This window comes from Lepisma saccharinum, chromosome 15, assembly GCF_977018435.1.
Source record: "Lepisma saccharinum chromosome 15, izLepSacc3.1, whole genome shotgun sequence".
In the NCBI taxonomy this organism is placed as follows: Eukaryota; Metazoa; Arthropoda; class Insecta; order Zygentoma; family Lepismatidae; genus Lepisma; species Lepisma saccharinum.
The window spans coordinates 52,988,861-53,008,871 of NC_139243.1; the positions used below are offsets into that span (position 1 = coordinate 52,988,861).

At 36.2% G+C, this 20,011-nt stretch overlaps 1 protein-coding gene across 1 annotated transcript in view; it reads right to left on the reverse strand.

Moving 5' to 3' along the window:
- Positions 1–3,373: 3,373 nt before the first annotated feature.
- LOC145999249 (glycine receptor subunit alphaZ1-like) overlaps positions 3,374–20,011 on the reverse strand; it is a 50,818-nt gene continuing 34,180 nt past the window's right edge. The window contains exons 6-7 of the mRNA XM_083136185.1: positions 4,934–5,126; positions 3,374–3,625 (exon numbers count right to left, since the gene is read on the reverse strand). Of these exons, the coding sequence (XP_082992311.1) occupies positions 3,374–3,625; positions 4,934–5,126 (445 nt within the window). The remainder of the gene's footprint in view (positions 3,626–4,933; positions 5,127–20,011) is intronic.

The window sequence follows — 20,011 nt, forward strand, 5'->3', positions numbered from 1 at the left end:
CAGACATTTACGAAGTACGAAAACCCTTTTGAATTTAACGACTTTTCGGAATCCTGAAAAGTCCGGAAACCATTTCCGAAATCGGGATCTGACCTTGACAATTCATGCTCCGGCATTTTGAATTTTTTAATTTTTTTTCTTACAGTAGGGCTACCCTTTGGTGATCATAAACAAGGATCAAAGGTACCATGAAGGAGAGCAGATTAAGTGGCCTCTCTTTGGTATCTGAGCATCGTGGAAAAGTTCAGAAAGACAAAGAACTATTCATAAACAATTTATAGATGGTCGTGGAAAGGAAGCAAGACGAATCTATATTGAACTTGTCAAAAATGACAAAATATTTTTCAAGTTATGTAAAATAATAATGCTATTAAACTCCGTACCAGCTAACTGTAGACCAGGCTAACGAGAACAAGTGTCTGCGAAAGTAGTGACGCGAGACGGCTCCACCAATGAACAGTGAGAGAAACGGGATTGCGTAATGGTCGACGGGAGTTACCCGATTTCCTCATTCTTACTGTAAGCGTTGCAAACTTTTGACGACGATAATACCGAACGCAGGTCCGTACGATTGGTTTAAGAATTTCTTAGGGAAATATTAGGGATAAAACTGCAAGAGCAAATTTTGACAAGCCGTGCATTTAGCGTACGGACTATGGTCTGGACCCCACGTGCCATGAAATTTCCGTACATGTACGGTCAGGACCATACGGTTGGCAACGCTGCACTTTCACCACTCCTGCTCCTCCTCTGCCGATATACATGGCCCTGCTCTACAGGTAGCTGGGACAGGGTGTATATATATATATATATATATATATATATATATATATATATATATATATATATATATATATATATATATATATATATATATATATATATATATATATATATATATAAGTTTCTAAGACTAAAGGACAAGTTGTGAAAGACTATTGTTATCATTGTTATGATTATTTATTATTATACTATAATAAATATTATAATTCAATAAAAATAAACATATTTTATCACAAATTTATAATAATAATTCTTATTATATCCTTGGACAGACTTTTTAACTCGCTTTAGCAGGTGAGTAAATATCCAGCACAACTGAACTGTTTATCATTATATTTATACATTTCACAGAAGTTAGTGTGCTCACACGAATAGTTATGATTTGTTATTAACTTTTACATACCTCGTTCAAGAAAGAGATTAAAAGTTCAGTGGAAATTTTAGTCAGAGAGTTTATGTTTGAAGTCTCACATAAAACTCTTATTTTTGGAATTTTGAAAACTTTTGAACCATTTAATCTATGGATGGTACTAAATGGTAAAATGTGATAAAAACATAACCTGATTATTGTATTTTACACTAATTTTTTCCGATCTAAGGCATTTTATACTTCAGTTAATTTGTTTGAATACAAACTAACTGAACTTTATTTCTGTTACTAACAATAAAAATAACAAACCTCTTTCTAACTTGAAATAAACAATATCTATTTTCATGGGGATTGAACAAAATACATAGATTTCAGTGTTGTTTCAAGGCAGACGAAATAATTTAGCTATTTCATGGAAGTGATATTTAGCACGAAACCTACGTTTTTATTTGTATCAGCGTATGCAAATACCTGAATCCTATATGAAGTTTCACTTGGAAAATTAAGCACGAATTTCATCTAGCGTTATAGTAGATCAGTCCTAACCTTCGCAATTAAATGGGTAGAACGGAGATGCTAAATCAACAAATATAAACTGGAAAGTGGTGTTACGGTGGTCATAAATCCCTCATTGGACTTAATTTTCTTTAAAAAAATTAGTAATTGTAATTATTATGCCCTACTTTTGCATCAATTTTGTCATTTCAACAGTCTGATTTCCGATAAAAACTTTTTGGTTAGGCCCAGGGTGCGAAATCTTGGGGAGTAAGGGGGGGATTTCCCCCCAACAACAATCTTGGTCTCAAAAATTCCCCCTACCAAAAATTTCCGGGGGGGGGGGAGTTTTTGTTACAACAAACAAAAGATAAGCAATTACTTTTAATTTCAAATATACTTTACTAAAAATAATATCGAAAACATACACAAATTAGTGTAGTTGTGAGTGTTCAAAGTTTTTTTTATATCAAGAAATCATTAACAAATCTACATCAATACGCACAATAAAAGTAAATCAAGAATGCAAAATAATAATAACTATGAAATCTAATTGATATATATTAACAAAGCAAAAACTTAATAAAAACTTACACATAATAAAACCACTTGAACTATTTCATAAATTATTAACATCTTTAACCAGTTACTAAAGGACGTAGTCTGCTACTTTATAATATCTAATATATTTAAAAGTAACGAATTTATTTGTTTTTGGGTAATTGATAATACTAATATATTTTTATTTTAGTAATTTAATTTAGTATTTTTTTACTTTTAATAACATTATAAATATGTATATCGTATAATTTATATGTATGTTTGTGGGGAGGAGAGTTTGTAGATTAAGATCTTTCTCCTCCACAAGTCTTAAATAATTTCGCACCCTGGTTGGAAAACTCAATATGCTGACCAAGGTAGAAATTTATTTTATCATAAAACATAAACTAAACGTAACGTTAAAACCTTCTAGCAAGGTCTTCTTCAGACTCTGCACCAAGTACAAATGTAACAAGGTACAAAAAAGGACGATATATATACACAAAAAATGGAGTAATGTTTGTGTATATATATCGTCCTTTTTTGTACCTTGTTACATTTGTACTTGGTGCAGAGTCTTAAGAAGACCTTGCTAGAAGGTTGAAACGTTACGTTTAGTTTATGTTTTATAATAAAATAAATTTCTGCCTTGGTCAGCATATTGAGTTTTTCATATCATGGAAACAAGGCTTAATGGTGTTATACCCTGGTTGGGTTTATGCATGGAAGCACGCACACAAACACACAAGCACACGCACACACACACACACACACACACAGAAGGGGTTGGATGGATAAGGAGAAGCAGATGCAGGGAATTTTAAGTGAGTGCTCTTTGAAAACAATAAGCACGTGGAAGAAAGATCTTTAGTTCAAATTCCGAGTACAGTATGAATGTTTATGACTTTCCTCATCACTAACATGAGTTCGTTAGCCATTTTTATTGTCGCATCGCAATTAAAGTTAAAAAACTAGAAAATTGAAGTGAAATGGCAAAAATTTGAAATGGCAAAACGAGACGTAACTTGAAACCTCTCCCTGCGTTCCTACAGTGTTGCCAACTGATATTGGTAGACAATATGCGCCACACTGCATCTTAAAGACGTCAAATAATAATAAAACTGCCAGAAAATTATGTTTGCATATAAAGCATTTTGTTGCTTGCTTATCTTATCAGTCACATATCTAGTGATCTTTCGTGGCATTATTGAAGCAGCCCTTGTCCATTGATTTGTAGCCTTCGTATGTGTCTAGCATCTTGTAGACGTAGAAGTACCAGTAGCCAACGACGAAGAAGGCGAATATTATGGGGAAAACAATCAGAGAAATCTTGTCCAGTTTGTTCCAGTTGCTGGACTTTGAGAACAAGCAGCATCTTCTCCAGCCTTTCCTTCTGACAGTGGGCTCACTCGAAACCATCGCAAACAGGTCTGGGTTCTGGAAAATTCCAAATGGAAGTACATGATAATCAATTTGAGAGCTGAGAAACATCTTTCCATATGACATAGTACCATGGCATTATATATACAGGGGAATAATGGGTGGGGTTCTACTCGTTGTAGTTTAGATATGGTACAATTTTAATAGTTATGATTTAATTGTTACTATTTATTTATTATTAATAAGTAATTATTAGCTAGATTAAGGCTTTTATTATTTAATGTTGAATGTCTAACCTGGAATTTTTCCCTTCACTCCTCATATCGGTGCCAAAAGACTCCAGCGATCACAAGGAGTGGAAATCAATACTTACTATTTCACCTTAATGTAACATATGTTTTTGAAAACACACATTTAATAGCAATCAAATAAACTTTAAACTACATATTACAATTACTTTCGACATTTTCTGCCACTATTCCCCCGTTGATATCGTGTTTGAGCTTGTTGATAAATCTCTCACTTTGTTCAATGTTGCCAGGTTCTGGTACATCAAGAGTAGTTTATCTGTCCATCTGACACTAGTTGTCTATGACGTCATAAATATTTGCCAAATTAAAAGGCGAACAAACACAACATTTCAAACAACAAAGAATCACAGTGTAATGTCCAGGGCATTACAATGTATTCCAAAAATGTACGTTTTTCATACAAACTGTACAATGTTAACATAATTTAACCAGTTGTAAATTAGTAATAATAAATAATAATAACCTGTGCCGGAAAACCCCGTGAAGGCCAGGGCCTACCTGCCGACTGCCGGAGACATCCAACCATTTACAGTGTGACGCGTGGTTAGCACGACAAACCCCCAATTATTGTTGTAGGTTTCCGTGACCGGGTTACGCTACTCATTCGTTGCTCCCCAATTTCCTCACGATGGTGGGTGGCCACCGGTCCCATACACAGGCCAAAGTTGTTACGCTTCCCCAAGGAGATTCAAACCTACAAACGTCCCATAGTCGGACCTCAAAGCATGACGCCTTAGACCCCACGGCTACGTGTGGGACATTAGTACTTCTATGGAATCGTATGTAATGCAAACCGCAATTAATTTACACATATCTACAGAGTGTTCGCATTCAGATAAAGTATTTAACGCATCTTATACCTAGACACCAGTAAGTGAGAGACAACGTAATTTTTCCTAGAAAAATGTTGAAATAGTGTGTAAAATGTATAAGGGAGTTTCTCACATCGTAATTAATTCATGTCCTTATTAAGATCTAAAATTTTGCACCGTATGTTTGGGTAAAATCCCCGGAATAATTCTACAATCAGAACGAAGGAAAAGGGTTATCTCACCTTCTTTGCCATTATAAAATGATTTTTGAAGTTATGTCTCTGGGACCATGATTCACCTCCCATTCTCTCATCCATCCTTCGTGCCAGGAAGAGGAGAAGGGCGAACTCCAGAAGGGCAAGAAAGACGAAGACGATGCAACAGAGGAGCCACACCTCCACGGCCTTCACTTGCAGGGCTGGCGGCATCTCTCTCCTGAAAAGCAGGAACCAGTGTCATGGGCTAGAATATGTTAAGGATAAGTGTCTTCGGGATTGTATTTCATCCTCTCCTCTGTCTTTCTTGCGAGGAAGAGGTGAAGGGCGAACTTTAGAAGGGCAAGAAAGACGAAGACGATGCAACAGAGGAGATACCTCCACGGCCTTCATTTGCATGGCTGGCGGCATCTCTCTCCTGAAAAGCAGGAATCAGCGTCATGGGCTAGAATATGACAATCATAAATGTCTTCGGGGTTGTATTTAATCTTCTCCTCTGTCCTCCGCCATTCGTAATAGGAAGAGGAGAAGAACGAACTCCAGAAAGGCAAGAAAGACAAAGACGATGCAACAGGGGAGCCATGCCTCCACAGCATTCACTTGCAGGGCTCTCGTGATCTCTCTCCTGAAAATAATTTTAGACCTCTAAATAAATTCACCGACTACCAGACGTAACATCAAGAATAGGTAGTGGGTACGATGTCGTTCGAGCAGCAGCACGTCAGGAACTGCATGCTTTTTGCATGTCAACTGAAGAAAAATGACAGTGAGGCGATGGTAATGATATTTTCGGCCTTGGGTGAAGATGTATCATATTTCACCTGCAAGATTTGTTTTCAGCCATTCTAGGAGGGAGTTTAAATCTGGACGATGAAGAGCTTCCTGGACAACCAATTTAAGGCTCAACTTCCCAAACCAATAAACATAGTGTCTCGTTGGTTCATTTTGCCGTGTGCGACCCAACGTTATCATGCAGCAATGTGATTGCAATGAAAAACAATTATCAACACCAATATAAATAAGTGAGGACAAATTTTGGAAGCGTAAGGCTCGGCAGGACATTTGGCCGAGGCACGCGAAACAGTTTCGAAATTCCTTGATTGATTGATTTTCTGCCTCTTGGCTAATCGCGAAGATGAGGATGAATGGCGATCAGATGAAATGTATGAAGGGACAATCACAAACACACATAGACAGCACACAACACGTGCCCTATAAAGGTTTACACTGGCTTGAGTCCAGACACGAAGGACTCGCTAGCCTGCAAAATGCAGTCCATGGTGTACTAAGTGGTGGAAGAGAGGTTGATATTTGGGTGCTTAAGTAAAAGTCACCATTTACACTCTCAAATTTGCCTCCCCTTTCGGAAAACTACCATGATATTCCGAATTTTGGGGGAAAAATCTGCTTAGAGTTCCTTCTAGAGCTGCGGTTCTCAAACGTTTTTCTCATTGTACCCATTAGTTGTAACTAAACATCTGATGTACCCCCACCATAGGTTTTCTCCGAATAGTTGGTTTCGGGGATTTTTTTTGTCTGCCAGATTGGTGGATTATATGTTGGAGGTGTGTATCTGCAATAGAGCAAAGTTGATACGCACCCACTTATTGTATCATTTTAAGTGTTTAATATGTTAAATGTCTATGATGACATAATTTGTTTTGTTCTTTTGGGTAGTCTGTTATGGCTATGGACTAACATTAAAACATTTGATTGTGGGTTGATAGGTGAAAGATATTACAAATGCAACTGTTTTAATAAATATACTAAAAAGTGGTCACGCGAGAACATATCATCATTTATTTAAAATACACATTTTAAAATCTCCGAATTGTGACTGTGGTGATTTAAGGGGTGGTGCTCATCATATTATTTTGGAATGTCCAATTCACTCAGATAAAAGAAAGACCTTATACAAAACTTTGTCAAAAATTAATGTTCCTTTTTCCCATTAATATAACTTCAATGTTGTATGCTCCAGATGTTAGAATTAGATATATTATACTTGCTTTTTTGAGAAAAGCTGATATAAAATTAAAATATATTTCTGTTACTGAATGAGTTAATGTAGTTATATAAAATTGTATTTGTATTTTATGAACTTTGTGTGTAACATTTATATTAAAAATGTGCATAAACAGCCACCTGTAATGCTGCAAATCCAATAAATCTTTGTTGAGCTGAGTTGAATGTTGCTGGATGATGGAAGTGATTTTGGAAATGTGAATGTGTTAATTTGTGTAGTCAAGAACAATTATGATCTTATGATCTCTGTGTTTGTGTCCAATAACAGCAGAGATATTGAGTATCTATCCTCATGGCAATCACCTATCCATAATAATTCCGCTCTATATCTGTGTAAGATTTAAAGCTTGTTCCTAATAATATTAACCACACAGTTCTGTCAGGTATAAGGATATTGAGTATAGATTGATGGAAAATATTATTTCTGTGTCTGTATCTAATATCTATCCTCATGACAATCACCTATCCATGATTTGAATCCTGTTCCCAATAACAACATCACCGCACAGCTCTGTCAGGTATAAGGATATTGAGTATAGATTGATGGAAAATATTATTTCTGTGTCTGTATCTAATATCTATCTTCATGACAATCACCTATCCATGATTTGAATCCTGTTCCCAATAACAACATCACCGCACAGCTCTGTCAGGTATAAGAATATTGAGTATAGATTTATGGAAAATATTATTTCTGTGTCTGTGTCTAATATCTATCCTCATGACAATCACCTATCCATGATTTGAATCCTGTTCCCAATAACAGCATCACTGCATAGTTTTGTCAGGTATAGGGATATTATAAATTTATTGAAAAATATTATTTCTGTGTCTGTGTCTAATATCCATCCTCATGGCAATCACCTATCCATGATTTGAATCCTGTTCCCAATAACAGCATCACAGCACAGTTCTATTAAATATAAAGATATTATAAATTTATTGATACTGTGTTTGTGTCTAATAGGATATTGAATATCTATCTTCATGGCAATCACTTATCTATAATAATTCCAAAGCTCTATATCTGTGTGAGATTTGAAGCTTGTTCCCAATAACAGCATCACTGCACGGTATAGGATATTGAGTATAAATTTATGGAAACTACAGCTCTGTTAAAAATTATTATCTAGATATTATTTCCGTGTCTGTATCTGTGTAATTAAATCTTGTACCTAAGTTCCAATTCCCAATAATAACATTATTGCACAGCTCTGTCATGTAAAGGGATATTGAGTATCTATCTTCATGGCAATCACCTATCCATAATAATTCCAAGGCTCTGTATCTGTGTAGGATTTGAATCCTGTTCCCAATAACAACATCACCGCACAGCTCTGTTAATAAATATTTTTGTATCTGTATAATTGAATCTTGTACCTAATAACAAAAATATTGAGTATCTTCATGGTAATCACCTATCCATGATTTGAATCCTGTTCCCAATAATTATATCACTGGTATCTTCACTCTAAGCTCAGCAAGAATCTGTATTTGTGCGGGGATTTGAAGCTTGTTCCCAATAATTATAACACCGCACAGTTTTGTTCATGGCATAGTTCTAAGTTTAGCAAGAATCTGTATATTTGAATCCTGTTCCAATAACAGCATCACTGCACAGCTCTGTCAGGTATAGGGATATTGAGTATAGATTTATGGAAACTACAGCTCTATTACAATTGTTCCCAATAACAGCATCACTGCACAGCTCTGTCAGGTATAGGGATATTATTTCATTGCAATCACCTATCCATAATAGTTCTAAGCCCAGCAAAAATCTGTTTCTGTGTGGGATTTGAATCTTGTTCCCAATAACAGCATCACCGCACAGCTGTCAGGTATAGGGATATTGAGTATAGATTTATAGAAACCACAGTTCTGTATGCATTATTATTTATCTAGATATTATATCTGTGTCTGTGTAATTGAATTTTGTACCTAATAACAGCAGAAATATTGAGTATCTTCCATGACAATCACCTATTAAGCTCAGCAAGAATCTGTATCTGTGTAGGATTTGAATCCTGTTGCCAATAACAGCATTATTGCACAGGGATATTGAGTATCTAGATATAATTTCATGGCAAAAATTAATTCTTCACTCCTATCCATAAATCTGTGTAGGATTTGAATCCTGTTCCCAATAACAACATCACTGCACAGCTCTGTTAGGTTTAGGGACTAGATATTCATCATCACAACATGCAGCAGAGCTGTTCATAATTGATAAGATATAATTGTACTCAGAACAAACCTCTATAAGATATGACAACCTGCAACAATTTGGATGTATGAGATGTTTTATGGATTTTATGTGTCTGTACTTTTCAGGCTCCTCTGTTACAAACACTTCAATCTTGTTCCTGTACCGATACTCTGCAACATATGGGCCATCACTGTAATAACATCTGCCACATGTTATGTGATTATATGCTCTAACAACTTCATAATCTAAACATGAAAATAAACCTGAAAACATATCTGTAATCTTATATTAATTATTCTTATCGGTGATACGAACATTGTCAATTCTAACAAGTTTAATTTTCAATAGGTTCTTCACATCAGTGCAACAAATTTTTGCAGATTCAATATTGGGCACAGTGGGCTGCCCGCACCTGCTCACATCTGTAATTGTTTTATTGTCATCCTGGAAATACATGCACATCATCAGGTATTCATATTGAATATTTGAGCACAGCCTGGGTAATAGGGGAACAATATTATATTTTTCATCATCTTCTATTATCCAAATTGTAAAATGTATTATATTTGCATAATTTGTAGATAAACATCTTATGGCCTGTTTCTGGTGCACAGGGTCAAGTTCCTGATCTAGGAAATTGTAAAATTTGGCCTTGCAATCTAAATTATACAGGGCAATCACACAAATATTTCCAATCAATTTTGTTAGGAAATGTTGATAACTGTGCAGAAGAAGTATCTATATGTTTATATGTGAAGTATTGCATGCTATATTCTCTATGGCATTTAGGGCATATTTTTGTGAGTATTCTGCTTTTATCTAGACTACAATTCTTTTGGTGCTTAACCCAATTGGGGCTGGATATATTCCTATTGCATTGATTACAATATTTTTGATTTGGCATTTTTGTTGTTTATTATATAAAATTTCCTGGGGTCCAAATCAAAATTCTATGCTTAATAAAAAATATCAGTTGGGTTCAGCAGTGTGCTTTGTAAATTTTGTGTATATATGTATGTGTGTATATGTGTATGTGTGTTAATATTTTTGGCTTTGGTATTTATATAAAATTTCTTGGGGTTCAAATCAAAACTCTATGCTTAATAAAAAATATCAGTTGGGTTCAGCAGTGTGATTTGTGTGTGTGTGTGTGTGTGTGTGTGTGTGTGTGTGTGTGTATGGGTGTGTGTGTGTGTGTGTTAATATTTTTGGCTTTGGTATTTATATAAAATTTCTTGGGGTTCAAATCAAAACTCTATATTGGATAATAATTTGTTGCACAGCATGATGCAATATAAATAAACCAGAAATAGGCCACAACTTGGCCACAAGTGTACCGGAAGTAGGCAAACCGGAAGTGGACCGGAAGTGGACCGGAAGTGGACCGGAAGTAAATATGTGTGGGTGTATGTGGGTGGGTGTGGGTGTATGTGGGTGGGTGTGGGTGTGTGTGTGTGTGGGTGTGGGTTTTTGGCTTAATTTCAGGTGTATCCAAAAAAAATATCAAGAGGGGCATATTTTTAACAAATTTATGGACAACAATCTCACAGAAGTGCCTTTTGTAAGTGTAGCCAAATCAATCTGAGGGGGCTCATCATTTCACAGGAAATTCCCGAGGGCATTTTTACAAAAATCTTGGACTAGACAGGGTTCCACACTTGAGCAAAAAGCTCATATGCTCATGTTGAGCTAGTTTTAAGTGTGACAAATCTGCTTGAGAGGGGCTCATCATTTATCGAGTTTATAATATTGTAAATACAACTACTCTAACAAGTGCGGAATTCGGTTCTTTGTTTTTATGCAATGTATACGCGCCCTCAGGAAGTCACAATAAGCATGAAGGAGAACATTTTTTCTCTACAATCCTAAGTCCAGAATTAACATCGCATACATTAAATGCGTTAGTGGCAGGTGACTTCAATTCCGTCCTAAATAGGCAAGATAAACAACCTGGTTATAATTTTTCTCTGGCGCTATTTGAATTCACAAAAGGATTGCAATTACAAGATGTATGGAGTTGTAAACAAGGAGACCAACTAAGATTTACACATTTTACAGCTCAAAGTTCTTCACGCATTGACCGATTTTATATAGCGAAGGGTTATAAAGAACATTTACATAGTGTGTGTTTTCCGTGTGCTTCAGTGATCATAGTGCCTTAATTCTAAAAATAAAATTGGAACAAAACAAATCATGTATGGAAAGAGGATACTGGATGCTAAATTGTCCAGTATTGGCGGATAAAAATTATGAACAGCTAATAAAAGATACTTGGCTAGAGCTAGTTAGGCGTAGATCACCCATGAACACCCTAACAGAATGGTGGGAATTCATTGTAAAACCAAAATTTCGTTATATTAGTAAAATGTATAGTATAGAAAAAAGTAGAGATCTTAACAACATGTGGGGTGTAAGGGGTTCTGCTTCCACGTAGTGCACCCAATAGTCAACCTCACTTCCACGTAGTACACCCTGGACTGCAGACTAACGAGGCTCTGGCGACTGGCCCCATGGCCAGTATAATTTTGTTTGTGTTGTCCTGTGTTTTGTCCTTACTTGTGTTGAGTGCTGCTTTACAGCCTCAGCTTTTAACGAAAGTCAGAAGATTTTAATATTTTATGCTTTTAGTTATGCAACGTTAGAGTTGTTATGTGTAACGATAAGGGGCTGGACTCCGTATAATGTGACGGGTGCAAAATAGCCTTAGTGCTCACGCACCCAAAATTTTAACTTCAAATTCAAATTCAAAATTAACAACATGTATAATTTTTACTATGCCATGTTACACGATTTACAAAGTCTAGCATTACAAGGAAATGTAAATTTGCCTTACATGAACGAGATGAAATCAAAATTACTCTCTATACACTTAAAAAACCGAATATCATGGTAAAAATTAAAAGCATAAAGTTACCCTTGGACAATGATGAAGAGGCAAATTTATATCATATTTTACAAGAGCATAGACAAGTTAAAAGTCACATAATAACAGAGATAACAGATGACACAGGAGGGTTTCAACTAATCCTAGACTAATTCAGAGTACATTTTCACAATATTATAAAAAATGGGTCAAGCTAATAATCCCTTAAAATCCGATTGGAACTTTATGAAACACGTAACAGAAAGACTAACTGAAGAAGAACGAAAGAAAATTACTAAACCCTTTACGAACACCGAAGTAAGAAATGCAGTTTTCAAAGCGGCCAGAAATAAATCAACGGCAGAGGATGGCCTGCCCTCAGACTTTTATCAAACCTTTTGGAATCTCCTTGGGGATGTTTTCACGCAATGGGTCAATGATGTATTACAGAGTGGGAAATTAGGGTCCTCAAGTCGAACAGGAATAGTGGCATTCGTTCCAAAGAAACCGAAACCGAAAGTGAGTAGTGGTATTTATGATAGGATAAGGACCACTTACAAGTGTAGAAAGGAAGAGCCCTCCTCCAGCAGATTTGTTTACACTTAAACCTAGCTCAACATGCCCATATGAGCTTTTTGCTCTAGTGTGGAACCCCCTCTAATCCAAGATTTTTGTAAAAATGCCCTCAGGAATTTTTCAGAAAGGAAGAGCCCTCCTCCAGCAGATTTGTTTACACTTAAACCTAGCTCAACATGCCCATATGAGCTTTTTGCTCTAGTGTGGAACCCCCTCTAATCCAAGATTTTTGTAAAAATGCCCTCTCAGAAAGGAAGAGCCCCCTCAGATTGATTTGCTCATACTTACAAAAGGCACTTCTGTGAGATTGTTGTCCATAAACTTGTCAAAAATTGGCCACACCAGAAATTAAGCCAATACACACACACACCCATCCATACACACACATATTTACTTCCAATTTAAGTTTAATTGGACCCCAGCTTCAATCCAATATTAAAACAATGTAATATGCAGAGACCCTCTAGAATTGCTCCGTGACTCTCTCATTTCTCACATCATAAACATATGATTTTTCTCCTATGAGAATAACACTACATATGGTGTCATCAGGTAAAGCCTCATGGAATTCACAGATAATTTTAATATTTGTCCTGTCATTCACCACAACTTGTTTTCTTTTTGAAGTGTTGATTACAAACATGGGTCTCTGTGCTTTGAATTCATCTGGTGTGTAATACATGTCAGTGTTGCCAGTAGTGACCCTCTTGAAAGCCGAAAAGGCCTCATATAATTTGAGGAAATCATCCTTGGACATGTCTAAATTATAATTTTCTCTAGGAAAGACCTCATTTCTGCCATTTTTAAGATATATGTTCTTGATGTTGCAGTTATCAAATTTGCTTGAATTTTTTTCCTGATTGTTGTGTCTTCCAGTCTGAAACAGTACCACTACAAAATCAGGCATGTCAAATTGAATACTGGAGAATGAATTTGTGGCATCAAACTCATAATATGTACCAGATGCGGGCTTCTGTACACATTGATATGTATAAAATTGCAGAGGAATCTGTGGATTTTTTATTATATCAGCTTTGTATTTAAGAGCATAACTGGCCTCGTATTCAACAATAGGGATTCTTAACTCCATAGTCTGAATAATGCATTTGCCCTCATCAGGTAGGGTATTAGGCAGAGCTTCTCCTGTGGGGTTTAATGTGCTGTACCTCATCAAGGCATTATTATCATTGGCAGCTCTTCTAAATGTGATTCTTAACCCACCCTTCCACATAATATCTTTGTAATCTGAGAAGAATCCTGGCAATAGGCGCATGGGGAACAGCACTGTGTGGTTTTTAGATAATATCTTATCACCAGCCTCAAATCCACCTATTTTGTAGTAAGAAGCCTCGGTTTTGGATAATTTTAATGTTGCCAAAGCTGTGGAGGTAATGCCGGGATAATCCACTCTGTTTATAACAACGCCATGCTTTCTGATCTCAATTTCAGAGAACAGATGAGGTACAAAATTGTCTACAAGTCTTATATTTGAATTTGCCGGATAATCTGTTCCATCGAGCTTTACAACATCAAATTTGATGTATAGATCTGCTCTGTGGGGGTGTATAAAGCCATCCCCTACATCAAGATCAACCTCAATCTCTGTGTTGGGTTGATTTAAATTTGCAAATGTCCTCCTGTTTGGAGGGAATGATTGTAGCTCATAACTCTCAATATTTTCCATTTTTTTTGTATGTATTTTTATTTAAATATTAATCTCTATGATTGCAGTTGTTGTGGCTCCAGCAAAATCAACTAATTCTTCTTTTTCATTAGTGACCATCAATTCGATGTTATCTATTCTATTATGGCACACAGGAAAATATAATGTTGGGGATGGATTGTAGATGATGGGCTCCATAAATTCAGAATTAGGCTTGAATGTTGCAATGATGCCTGTTTGTTTGTGAGTGCCTATGCCATTTGATTTGGTGATCATACCTTCTGCTACATTACAGTGAATATTCAGAGTTTCTATGGCCAAGAATTTAGGTATGTTCATAGCAGTGTGTTTGATGCCTGGTTCAAGTTTTGTGTTGTTCTCAAATCCTAACAGCTCTCCTATAGTACCCAGATCCACTGTTTCTGTGGCAGATACAATTTCTACTCTGTGAGTGACAGAATTTTGACTTAACACCCCACCTCTGGGTAATTGAGCATTTAGAGTGGATAGATTATATTGCCCTGGAGTAATAACAATTTTTTCATCCCCTACTGCAATTGTGTTGTTGTGGTGTGTAATATTGGGGATTAAGTACATGCCGTAAAATGCCCTGAGAGCTATTGTTTTGGGATATACAATGTCATCATGTAATTTGAGTTTCAATATTGAATTTTGGCTGGTGAGATGAAATACCCCCATGATGTTTCAGATACCACAAGGCTTTTTGAAAATCTTCAATTGATGGTTTATTTATTTGAGACATATATCTAAGAACAGATAAACACAAATGTCCGCAATTAACATCTTTGAAGTTTTGAACACGGGCATTATTGTAATAAAGATTAGCTGAATTTAGATATTTTATTAAATTTTCAGGTGGAACACCTCCAAATGAATCAAACACAAATGCCTCATTTTTTAAATATTTAAGATAACAAATCCAGTGAGTGCCCTGATTTTTGTACTTATCCAAATTAACAATGCCACACTCTTTGTTGAGTGGTTGTTCTGGTAAAGAATCAGACATGTACACACCTCTAAAATGTTTGATGCCCAGGGGCCTGATTAAAGCTTCAATATCTTGGTTTGTAAGCGGCTCTTGTTTTTTTTAAACTTATTCATGGCTCTCTTAACACCTTTGCCTTGTTTCTCCATGGCCAGGTTATGGCGCTTCTGCTCATCTAATTCTGCCCTATTTTTCTTGGCATCTATTACTGTTTTTGCTATGGCGGCTGATCCCCCAGCCAAGCTCCCAACAGCCCCGAGAGCAGCTAAGATGGCAGGGATGGTAAATATAAATCCCCCCACATGTGATTTTTTTCTTGATTGCTGTAATTTTTTTAATTGGGGGGTGCTAAGCAACAATTTCATACCATGCCCCTTGGCAATACAAGAATTTTTTTTCTTGCGCTGTTTTTTGGTCAAAAGACTGTCAATAGTTTTAAGAGATTTGAGACCTGCATAAGGTATTTGATACATAACACCCTTGGCCCTCATTGTAGGTTTATTATATACATATTCACAACCCCCACCCCAGTTTTTGTTTGGTGCTCATAGCTATGGTGGTTCCCAATGCTGCTATTTTTTCACTCAAAGAAGCATCTTTGCTTACAAATCTGCCAAATGCAGCCTCTTCTAATTTCTTGTCTGCAACATGTCTCTTGTCAAGATCAGAATGTGTGTTGTATGCTATGTCATGGTCTCTACAAGCAGCATCTAAGGGATTAACACCAGGATCACCTCTGTTTAATCTATGATCCAATTTTGTACCGGGACCACAATACTGATAGCCTGGAATATGTAGTTCAAATGGCAGCTTGTTTATAATGTCATTAACAAGGCCCCGACCCTCAGAAATATTCCAAAATTTAGGTGGTAGAGTATTAATAATTTTTATAAGATATCCAATCCCCTTAGTGTCATTCACTATAAAATTAGACAATTTGGTGCTTATCATGTCCATAATTCCAACTTTTTCATTGTAAAAATTGTGGTTCCCAGCATTTTCCTCCCCAGCTATCACCAATAACCTATCTACAAGTTTCCTGACATCATCAACCCACACAAATTCTTTAGGCAGGGTGTTGTATTGTTTGATTCCACTGCCAGTCTTGATCTGTGACCATATGGGCTTGATTAAATTATTGTATTTTGCTCCACTGCTCGACTTGACCCTTTTTTGTGTAGGATCATTGTTCTGGTATAGAGCATCTGATTTTATTAATATTTCTTTGTAATCCTCATAATCTTGGTCTGTATAGCTGCCAGGTCTCTTCCTGGTCATGAGTTCCCACAATCCAGGTGTTCCGGAGTACTTAACAAAAGCACCTTTTTCTCCAAGTCGAGATTCTGAATATACAATTATATCATCTCCCATAAATGTTACTCTGAAATTGCCAATTCTATGTATGATGCTACCATCAAGCTCTGTGTCAGCATATAAGCCAAACACCTCATCTTTATTGTCTTTAGGTGTGGTTAAATATTTTTGAGCAAGAAGACCCAATTCAATAGGATCCTGACTAGCTTCAATTCTTCTAGGAGCAATAGGACTAGGTGTATGAATACTGGAAAGTGGGGTGAATGGATAATCTAATATGTTCCTAGCAGCTACAGGTACAAGCTCTGTGAGCAAATTTTGATTTTGCTCTGTAACAGTTTTGATATTCTTACCTAAATTATTAATAGCATCAATTACAGGCTGTTCTGTTTGTTTGTGTTTTTCATAAATTCCACGGTTCTCTGATTTCCATCCCTTAAATCTTTTTACAAGATAATCTCTTAACTTAAGATCATCAATGATTGGCCTTTTCATGTTTATTTATATATGTTTCAATGTCTAGAAAATTGTTGATTTTATTTCTGTATTTGCCACTATTGGGTGTTCTTGTCATATCAATTGTGACAAACCCATAACTGTCCTGGTTCCAGCACTTGCTGCAAAACTTGGAAAAATCATTGTAGCTCAGGTCCCCACCTACATATTCTTCATGTATGTGTTTGAGGTTGGTATGGTCTTGATGAAACACACATATAAAATTGCTGTTGTCTCGGATCAGTTGCTTGGGTATTTTTGAAAAAGTCTGTGCCAGGTAGAAGCAATCAATGTTTTTGTGCCGGCCCTGTGTAAAAAAATTTCTAACCTTGTTTTGATTATCCAATATAATGTCATCAAACACAACAACAGAATTATCGAGACAGTCATGAAGTGGCTTAACATCTGGTTCAAAAGTGGCAATATCCAATCCATCATATAGCTTCATCAGCTGCTGATATTTTAATTGTTCCAAGCTCTTAGAGAAGATATACAAGTGCCTGTTTTTCCAGTCTAACCAGTTGGGTGCCAATAAAAAATTATCAACCATTAGTGTAGTTTTACCACAAGCAGATGGCCCAACAATAAGACACCTAATATTATCAGGTAGCAATTTGCCATTTCTCTTATTCTGTTGTTCAGGTTCTGGCAGCCTTTTTATAACATCCCAGTTGCTCATATTATTATTTTGTTTGCATCGATCCAGCTGTTTTCCGGATGACCCAGCCATTTGACAAGTAACTTGTTGCCTTTTCTGCGGATAATTTTTTCTATGAGATAAGTGTCAGGCTGTTTAGTTTTGCTGAGCTCTTGTTCATAGAACCTGCCTTTGAGAATTTCTCCTCGGTGATACTTTATTATATATGTGTTACGGGTCCCCGGTTTAACTTGAACCACTGTAAATAATTCTGTGCTCCAGTTTCTTGTAAAGCCTCTCTTGAATAAGTGCTTATATTTGCTGATTCTTACTTGATCACCCACCCTGTATTTGGCCTTTCTTGTTGTTGGTTGATATGTAGGATAATAAACAGTGCTGATCAATTTTTGCTCATCAGATGAAGTTACTTCAGAGGGTTTCATGTTGATTGTGGAATGGACCGAGTTGTTATATTTATGTATAAGTTCTGGAAGAATATTAATCCATTTATAATTACCTTGAAGTGTAAATTGTTTATACATAAGATTTTTTAGGGTTTTGTTGAATCTCTCTACAATTGAGGCCTTGAGATCACTGTAACTCGAGTAATGTTGTATTGCCTGGCTTTTAATAAATTGTTGGAACACAGAATTATAAAATTCTTTGCCATTATCTGTTTGCAAATAGCGCGGTGATCTTCCACTCTGATTGATGATTGTCCTGAAGGCTTCTGTAACACATGCTCCAGTCTTGGATTTGAGTGGCACAGCCCAGGCAAATTTTGAAAATGTATCTATGATAGTGAGTAGATACTTGTAGCCCTTGTTGATTTTGTCTAAGTTTTTCAACTGCCCACTTGCCATTTCAATCAAGTCGCTTTGCCATAAATCATCTATGCCCTTTGTGACTACTGGGAGTCTCTTAAAATTATGTCGGGCCTGTCTGTGTAATTCATCAACAATAATTTGTCTAGACATAATATTTAAACAAGAATATTGCAACTATAGGGTGTTCAGCAGCTGAGACTGCAGGATTTTCTAAATATAATTTGTCCCCTATCTGTATTTTAAATTCCAAAGAGCCATCATCTTCAGTATAGGCTGTTTCTAATGTATTGGGATCTGTAAAATCCTCTAACTCTACACTGGTGATTTTTGCTTTGTTATCAGCATTTGTTATTGATAAGGTAGGGTAGTGGTGTGCCTGTGGTTGTAGCCAATATTTGATCTTGATTGGTCTCAATGTGCCCCCAACAAAAAACTGATAATAAAATTGTGCAGGGGACAGCATATATATTTTGCCACCTGGTGTAAATGGAGAATCATATTCTTTGTTGGGGATGCTGTACAATTCAAGAATTACTGAATGTTTTGGATTCTCGATTATGCCTGTTATTTCTTTTTCTGCTGTGAGCAATCTGCTTGTTACAGATTCAAGATGCTCATTGATAGTCCTAACAACATCATCATGGCCTGGCTTTATTTTTATGTCCACAACAAGTTTTTTGTATTGCTGCACAATTTCTTGTAGCTGGGTGGCAAAAACAGACAGAGCATTTGCTTGATTGGATTCCATGGTCCCTAGCTGTTGCTTGATATTAGCTACAATTTGTTGCAAATTTTCAACAATTGCCAATTTTGAATTTTGAGCTGTAAGATCATGGACCTGCCTTCTGATATCCTCAAACAGGGCATGCAATTCATTAATATGTTGATTTGTTGGAAGAGTGGCCACTGTCTGAGTGAGATGTTTGATCTCTGCTTGGATATTTTTGATATCTTCTGATTTCAATATCCTATTCACTGCCCTCTTAATATTTTTAAGTTCCTGTGATGTAGGAAGATTTGATACTGTATTTTGCAAAGATTCAAGTGCCGATTTTACATTGTGTAATTCAGAAGCATCAGCCACATTTTGCATAGCATTTTGGAGCAGGGCTATATCTGCCTGAGAGGGTGTGGATTGTTGTAAAATTTCAAGTTTTGTTTGGATATCATCTATCAAGTGATGAAAATGAGACAGTTCAGATTCAGTGTTGAGGTTTTCAAGCTTTGTGATTTGTTGCTGGACACTGACAAGGGTATCTACAATCCCAGGCAATCTGGATTCTAGTACATTTGCCAAATCACTTTGCACTGATGCTATTGTACCTTCAAGATGGGTTATGGAACTTTGAATTTTTCCAAAATCTTCATATGTTTCAAGTTGCAGCTTAATATTTGCCACACTCCGAGTTATTGCATTTAAAGCATCAGAAGATGGCAAATTGTTCATAAAATTTTCAAGTGTCTCAATTTTTTCTTTAACCTCGGCTATGGCA